The following is an 8,287-nucleotide window of genomic DNA, read 5'->3' as shown; positions in this document are numbered from 1 at the left end:
GAGGATAATGTTTGGAAGTACGGAATGAATAGGAGAAGACCACGACCAAGAGTAAAGAGGGAGATGGGAGGGAAGGTACATGATAGTACACACACACACACACACACACACACACACACACACACACACACACACACACACACACACACACACACACACACACACTAAGGGCCTGGTGGATAGCGCGCAGGACTCGTAATTCTGTGGCGCGGGTTCGATTCCCGCACCAGGCAGAAACAAATGGGCAAAGTTTCTTTTACCCTGAATGCCCCTGTTACCTAGCAGTAAATAGGTACCTGGGAGTTAGTCAGCTGTTACGGGCTGCTTCCTGGTGATGTGTGGGGAAAAAAATAGTTAGCAGTTAATAACAGTTGATTGACAGTTGAGAGGCGGGCCGAAAGAGCAAAGCTCAACCCCCGCAAGCACAACTAGGTGAATACACACACACACACACACACACACACACACACACACACACACACACACACACACACACACACACACACACACACACAGCCTGCGCGCGCGTGTGTGTGTGTCTATGTACACACCCTCTGATCTTACTGATCTTAAACGCAAATTGAATAATAAAATATAAATGTTGGTTTATCCCCTGTAAAACTCCAAGAGTGCTCTCAAGGCAACAACTTTTTAGACCAGATCATGTCGCTGGCAGTCACAAGGTGCTCGGGTGAACTCCTTACAAGGCAGTTCATTTTCTTGGGGAGGTTATGAATATTCTTTAAGTCACTATATGTGCCATATTGGGGTTCCGGAAGGTGGTGTGCTTGCGGCTGGATACCAAGAAAAGGAGAGAGAGAGAGAGAGAGAGAGAGAGAGAGAGAGAGAGAGAGAGAGAGAGTTAGCTATGCATATCAAACACTGTAGCAGAATCCTAAGTAAATTCCAGAGTTTTATTTTTTCCCTGTTCCTCCTACCACCACAGAATCACTGCCAAAATCCGTTATTAACACCATAATCACCAATCGTCACAATCAACGCTAGTCATCACCAATTATCACGGATGCCATCACCACAAATCACTAATACTACTACTACCATCACACTATCACCACCACCATCACCACCACAATTGCTCCACGGTTTCCCAAGGGCGTCGTGTCCAGCGGGTGGTCCCATAATTCAGTGCGGGGCAGAAAAATCAACCGTTGTTTAAGAACTTGGGAGCTCCGGTGTTGATTGGTTAAACTAGTATTTTGACAGGTGCTTTTAAATAGTTTTGATTTAATAAAGTAACAATTGGCATGCAACAATAATCAATTTCTTCGTTCGTACAGAATATATCACTACAACGAATATTCAAACCCAACCCAAACTACTCGATGCGGACCTAATCAAGTCTAAAAATACAGCCTAACCGAAGCTAAACCATCTGAGCGGAAACGTACACATTGTTAGGCAAAAAGAAAAACGAGCTTTGTCGAATCATCTTTGTGAACAATTGGTATCGTTAGTCAGGTGGATAAGCCAGTTTTTAACGAACCTAAATGTGGATATATATAATAAATACATCATTGCCTGCAGCATCCACACATTTACGAGACATAAAGAGTGACACCATCTGTTCTTATCTCCAGACCTCAATAGGCTGTGTGCGTGTGCGCGTGTGTGTGTGTGTGTGTGCGTGTGCGTGTGTGTGTGTGTGTGTGTGTGTGTGTGTGTGTGTTTTCTGGGGCTCTAAAGGTGATAAATATGAAGCGTGTTCGGGCCAGAGTATACACCTATAATTACTCCTGGTTGATAATGTTATAACAGGTGAACAAACTCAGTGTTAATAAATAGCATTTTTTTCTTCTCCCAAATGCCGTTGTTATGATAGAAACTTCACCAACTGGAGGCTACCGTCAACTTCTGGCTTATCTGGTAGGTCTGGTGAGTGGTGTAGCCTCTCTCGTAGGTCTGGTGAGTAGTGTAGCCCCCTCTCGTAGGTCTGGTGGGTGGTGTAGCCTCTCTCGTAGGTCTGGTGGGTGGTGTAGCCCCCTCTCGTAGGTCTGGTGAGTGGTGTAGCCTCTCTCGTAGGTCTGGTGAGTGGTGTAGCCCCTCTCGTAGGTCTGGTGGGTGGTGTAGCCCCCTCTCGTAGGTCTGGTGGGTGGTGTATCCCCCTCTCGTAGGTCTGGTGAGTAGTGTAGCCCCCTCTCGTAGGTCTGGTGGGTGGTGTAGCCCTCTCTCGTAGGTCTGGTGACTGGTGTAGCCTCTCTCGTAGGTCTGGTGAGTGGGGGTGATAACTGGACTCTGCTCTTATAAGAGTGACGCGGCTCTAATGCCTAACCGTTCGCCCCTTGTTCACTCAGCAGTAATAGGAGAAAAGGTTGTAAACTGATATTGTGGGTCGTGTTCCAGGGAAAATTAACTGGATAAGATATTCCATTATAGCTATTATATGCGGATGTTCACGGCCTGTTAACAGCAGCCGGAAGTCGTCTATTTCTAAACCGACCTGATAAAATAAATTTGCTAACCAGACCACACACTAGAAAGTGAAGGGACGACGACGTTTCGGTCCGTCCTGAACCATTCTCAAGTCGATTGTCAAGTCGGCGCTACAATCGACTTGAGAATGGTCCAGGACGGACCGAAATGTCGTCGTCCCTTCACTTTCTAGTGTGTGGTCTGGTCAACATATTTCAGCCACGTTATTATGACTCATTGTCAGCTGATAAAATAAAATTTAGAAAAAAAAGAGTAACAAAAGGAAATGAATATATGGTGATGTTTGGTGCGCCGTCGGGTTCCCCACCGCCCGGTACCCCTACCGGTGTGGCTACCGAGGGTCCTCTGTAGGGAGGAGTTTATTGTGCAACCTAACCATTGAAGTATACTTGGGTAAACCGGCTTTAGTGGCTGTGTGTGTGTGTGCGCGCGCGCTCTTCTCGCTACACGATTTCACCCGTCTCTCATCGTTCCACCTGTCTCTCATCGTTCCACCTGTCTCTCATCGTTCCACCTGTCTCTCATCGTTCCACCTGTCTCTCATCGTTCCACCTGTCTCTTTGTTCCACTTGTATCGTCGCTCCAGTGCTGTACAGTATAGCATGCATGCGGTTGTGTCTTGGGATGCCTCTCCTAACATGTGTGTAATCGGCTATTAATTTAGAAAACGGGCTTGACGTCCACCCAGCATGGGCCAGGGGGCTGTGATTGGTGTGCTGTTATCTACGAGGATAGCGGTTCGGCCCCCCCACCCTCATCATTCTGCAGGATGGACGAGGTTATCTTGGGACAGTGTCAAGATATATTCACACTACTTAAGAGACCTTAAATTAGTCTTAAGAGGGTGCCCTAGTTGGCGCAACTAGCTCCCTTCATCTTGTATTATACAGTGAGTATAGTGATACATTGTTGCTACTTCCAATCAGTTTATTGAGGCGGGTGTATGTGATCTTGTCGAATGGCATCATTTATTAAAAGGCAATATTGACCGTCCCTGCGACAAAAGCATGTATTAAGAGGTCCCTTATAGACTTTTGGTCCATTTTAAACTGGATAGAGAGAAAGAGAGAGAGAGGAATTGAACTATCAGAGAAAAGCGCCAAACCATTACGACTATATAGCACTGGGAAGGGGTCAGGATTTGGGATGGGACGGGGGAAAAGGAATGGTGCCCAACCACTTGGACGGTCGGGGATTGAACGCCGATCTGCATGAAGCGAGACCGTCGCTCTACCGTCCAGCCCAAGTGGTTGGGCAGACAGAGAGAGAGAGAGAGAGAGAGAGAGAGAGAGAGAGAGACCATATCCAAAGATTCGGCACATATACCATCACGAATTAAACCAATGTTTGCCAAACATTAGTGAACCACTGGACACGCGTGTGTACTGCGGCTAGACTGCTAACCTCAGCCTTGATCGACTCTACCCTTGAAGGCTCTGTATTGTGGTCCAGTAATTAAAGCACATGTGGTGCTTTAATTAATAGAAATATCATATCTCAGGACATTACAAATATTTTGATTACTGAATTATGAAACTATTTTGAAATAATTTCAACGAGACTGTGTGCATTTGATGAGACAATACGAAGTAACGTCAGTGACAGCTGTCAATCATCTGGTCCAGCTATAAAGGGGGGGGGTTCTCACCCCCCCTTGATAACAGAAAATTTTCAGAGCAGAAAATTCAACCCATTTGGGAAATGGTGCGGACAACAAATTACTATTCAATTATAAAACTGTATTTGATTAGAAAACTAATTTGATATCATGTAGCGCATTTTGAAGTAATTCCGTTATGTATTGCAAATAACCTTAAAGTAGAACGAGGGTAGATAGTGTGTAACGAGTAGTGCGCATAGATGAACAGTGTTGGCGAGACCGTTGAACAGACGAAGAATGACAGAGATAAATAATAGGTTATAGCCGAGAACGATGGCGTTTAAGGCACTAGTTAAACAAAAAATATATAATTTGATATAACGCCCGGGCCAATGATGACGCAAAGGACTGCCAGGTGGCGTTGCCAGAGGCAGTTGGATCAGCGGACGGCACAAGACCAGCGGACCAGGCGCCCAGAACTTTGGCCAGAACTGGACCGGGTCGAAGTAAGGATGGAACACCATGGAGATTATCTTGGAGCGGAAATGCATTAAGGATCTTCGCCCCTCCGTCCTTGACTTTTGAGAAGATGGAACGTGAGCCACGGGTCATGAGCCACGGGGAAGTGTAGTGGTGAAGCGGAGATTTCTGCTTTTCAAATGAGAGCTGTTTCCATCACCATATATACACACCAGTCTGAAGCAGCAGCAGCGCCACCACCACCACCACCACCAGTCCCACACCACCAGCGTCCAGCTCTACCACAATCACCCCCACAACTACCCATTTGTCCATCACTGTTTCGCTACCTACCTTTCCGTGGGGTGTATAATCTCCCGACACTTACCCTCCGCTAATGACAAAGCCTTTTCCCTAAGTTCCGAGCCGCTTGCGTATTAGAATGCGCAAGTAGAGGTGACCCCCGAGGTGGGCTTCCTCAGCATGGCCTCCCAGACCACCAATAACATATCAATAAATCGCGATCTACGACGTCGGAGCACGGGTGGTTGCTGCCGCAAATGTCCTGGTTATGTGGTCTGCCTCTCCCGGCTTCTTGGTTACGCCAGCTGCTGCCTCTCCCGGCTTCTTGGTTACGCCAGCTGCTGCCTCTCCCGGATTCTTGGTTACGCCAGCTGCTGCCTCTCCCGGCTTCTTGGTTACGCCAGCTGCTGCCTCTCCCGGCTTCTTGGTTACGCCAGCTGCTGCCTCTCCCGGCCTCTTGGTTACGCCAGCTGCTGCCTCTCCCGGCTTCTTGGTTACGCCAGCTGCTGCCTCTCCCGGCTTCTTGGTTACGCCAGCTGCTGCCTCTCCCGGCTTCTTGGTTACGCCAGCTGCTGCCTCTCCCGGCTTCTTGGTTACGCCAGCTGCTGCCTCTCCAAGCCGTGCGCTTTCTCTGGCGTCCGGGTATACATGTATTCTCTACAACTGACTTCATTTGTTGGGTTTGTGTGTAGACCCGATGGACCTGAGTATGCAGGGCGTGGAAGGGGACTCATGCAGGAGGTGGAAGGGGCAGTAGAGTGGATTCTATCTTGCGTCTGGAATAGAATCTTCACCCGTTAGGGATAAGAAGTTTTACAGCGGGTAAGGATCTTGAATGCTTACACATGTTTATTCATGGAAGTAAGTGAGCCTGTGTGTGTGTGTACTCATCTAGTGGTACCCATCTAGATGTACTCGGCTAGATGTACTTGCAGGTTCGAGCTAGGCTCCTGACCCTGCCTTGTTATCGTTCTTAACTTAAAAACGAGAGCAAAGTGAGAGAATTTAGTCATATCAAAGGCATTACGGGCTCACCATAGCCCGTGCTACTTGGAACTTTTTGTTCCAGGTAGCGAATCTTTAACAACAACAACAACAACAACAACAACAGAGCAAAGAGTCATTGCATTATCATATTTAGATTTAAAACTTTGAATCGAATTATCTTCAACGACTTCTACCGTCTAACCTATTCCACAAATTGGTAGTTCCAAGACTGAAAAAGTTCTCTATGACTCATTTTTGTTTTTAGTTTCTGTAACCTCTCAATCTGCAGTTCCATGTTTTAAACAAGGCTACTTTCTCTTCTTTGTCGATTTCCCCTACAATCTTGTATGTTGTTATCATGTCCCACCAACCTCTCCTTCCCCCTCCCCACCCCAGTGTGGTAACGTCCATTTCTCTGTCTTTCCTCAGAACTCAATCCCTTTGACTTACAAATGAACCTCGTTGCATATTTTTGGACCTTTCCTAGTTTTTCCTTGTCATTTTTCCTTGGGTATAAAGACCAAGACTGGGATAGGACTTAGGAGAGGAATGGTGCCCAACCACTTGGACGGTCGGGGATTGAACGCTGACCTGCAAGAAGCGAGACCGTCGTTCTATATAATCAGATCCAAATGACTGGATTGCATCGCTTAAGGAGGGGGGGGTAACTTTAGAATTATATCTGGTGTTTTATATTGGCATTTTCCACTTGTGGTGCACCGCGCTTGTCTGGTGGAGTACCAGGAATGTGTGCTTTGTACTCCGTCAGTATCCCACCACGTAGGGGCCTGAGAATAGATCAACTCCCCACCACAATAAGTGGGAGAGGATTACAGCACAAGCATACCGAATAAGGGGGATTAGCGTTCAGAACAAGGGGGATTAACGTTCAAGACAAGGGGGATTAGCGTTCAGAACAAGGGAGATTAGCGCTCAGAACAAGGGAGGATTAGCGTGCAGACCAAGGGGGATTAACACAACGAATAAAGTGAATTACCTTAACAAACGAGGAAGGATTAATACACAATTAATTACTCCCTTCTATTTACTTACTTCTACTCCCTTCTTCCTCGGGGAAGGTAGAAGGGAGTAGAAGAACTCCCAGAACCCTCTCCAGCTATGTTCTCCAAACATGCCGAATAAAAAGAGGAAAAGAGTACCGAACAAGAGAGTACAAGATATAATACTGTTCGTCAAGAGGAGAATACAAACACAGGAGCCACTCTTGACAAAAATAAATCAATCATTTGACATTAAATTCTGCCAAGACGGAGAACGCGTCCGTTCTACACGAGAGATTGTCGGTACCGGCTTGCAACCCGTTCTCGCAAATTCGTAAAGTCAATATTGACTTATTAACTACGTGCATAGGTGATATACTTAACATAATAGATACCCTTAAAAAGATTCATAGAAAACACCGACCTTACCTAACCTTGTTAGTATCTTAAGATAAGCATCTTATTGCTTCGTAATTACAATTATTACTTAACCTATACCTATTATAGGTTAGGTAATAATTGTAATTACGAAGCTATAAGATGCTTATCTTAAGATACTAACAAGGTTAGGTAAGGTCGGTGTTTTCTATTAATCTTTTTAAGGGTATCTATTATGTTAAGTATGTCACCTATGCACATATTTAATAAGTCAATATTGACTTATTAAATTTGCGAGAACGGGTTGCGGCTTGATCGCAAAAGGGTGTGTGTGTGTGTGTTTACTAGTTGTGTTCACTAGTTGTGTTTTTGCGGGGGTTGAGCTTTGCTCTTTCGGCCCGCCTCTCAACTGTCAATCAACTGTTTACTAACTACTTTTTTTTTTTTTTTCTCCACACCACACACACACACACACACACACACACACACACACACACACACACACACACACACACACACCAGGAAGCAGCCCGTGACAGCTGACTAACTCCCAGGTACCTATTTACTGCTACGTAACAGGGGCACTTAGGGTGAAAGAAACTTTGCCCATTTGTTTCTGCCTCGTGCGGGAATCGAACCCGCGCCACAGAATTACGAGTCCTGCGCGCTATCCACCAGGCTACGAGGCTCCTCCACCAGGCTACGAGGCCCCCTATGTGTGTGTGTGTGTGTGTGTGTGTGTGTGTGTGTGTGTGTGTGTGTGTGTGTGTGTGCTGTTTAAGTGTTCAGAGCCCGGGTAGAGCCGGCCGAATCATAGAGGGGGCCGACCCCCTTTACCCCCGACCAGCCTACGAATGTCCCCTACCCGCATCCAGTCATATTGCAAAGTTGCGAGGCTAGCCCCGAGCGTCTGTCCTCCACCCTCTCACAGGAATGTATGAGTATAGTTGTGAAGAATGAGAGGAATGTATAGGGAACAGTTGTGAAGAATGATGGGAATGTATGGGGACAGTTGTGAAGAATGATGGGAATGTATGGGGACAGTTGTGAAGAATGAGGGGAATGTATGGGGACAGTTGTGAAGAATGAGGGGAATGTATGGGGACAG

At 46.4% G+C, this 8,287-nt stretch overlaps 1 protein-coding gene across 1 annotated transcript; it reads right to left on the bottom strand.

Annotated features, from left to right (window-relative positions):
- Positions 1 to 5,035: 5,035 nt before the first annotated feature.
- On the bottom strand, positions 5,036 to 8,058 carry LOC138369157 (circumsporozoite protein-like). Its single transcript, XM_069332094.1, has 2 exons — positions 8,045 to 8,058; positions 5,036 to 5,444 (listed from the first exon to the last, which is right to left on the bottom strand). Exons 1-2 carry the CDS (start codon positions 8,056 to 8,058, stop codon positions 5,036 to 5,038), a joined length of 423 nt encoding a protein of 140 aa, XP_069188195.1.
- Between the last annotated feature and the right edge of the window lie 229 nt (positions 8,059 to 8,287).

This window comes from Procambarus clarkii, chromosome 27, assembly GCF_040958095.1.
Source record: "Procambarus clarkii isolate CNS0578487 chromosome 27, FALCON_Pclarkii_2.0, whole genome shotgun sequence".
Taxonomy (NCBI): Eukaryota; Metazoa; Arthropoda; class Malacostraca; order Decapoda; family Cambaridae; genus Procambarus; species Procambarus clarkii.
The sequence above is the reverse complement of the archived record's forward strand: the minus strand, read 5'-3'. Positions and strand labels throughout refer to the sequence as shown.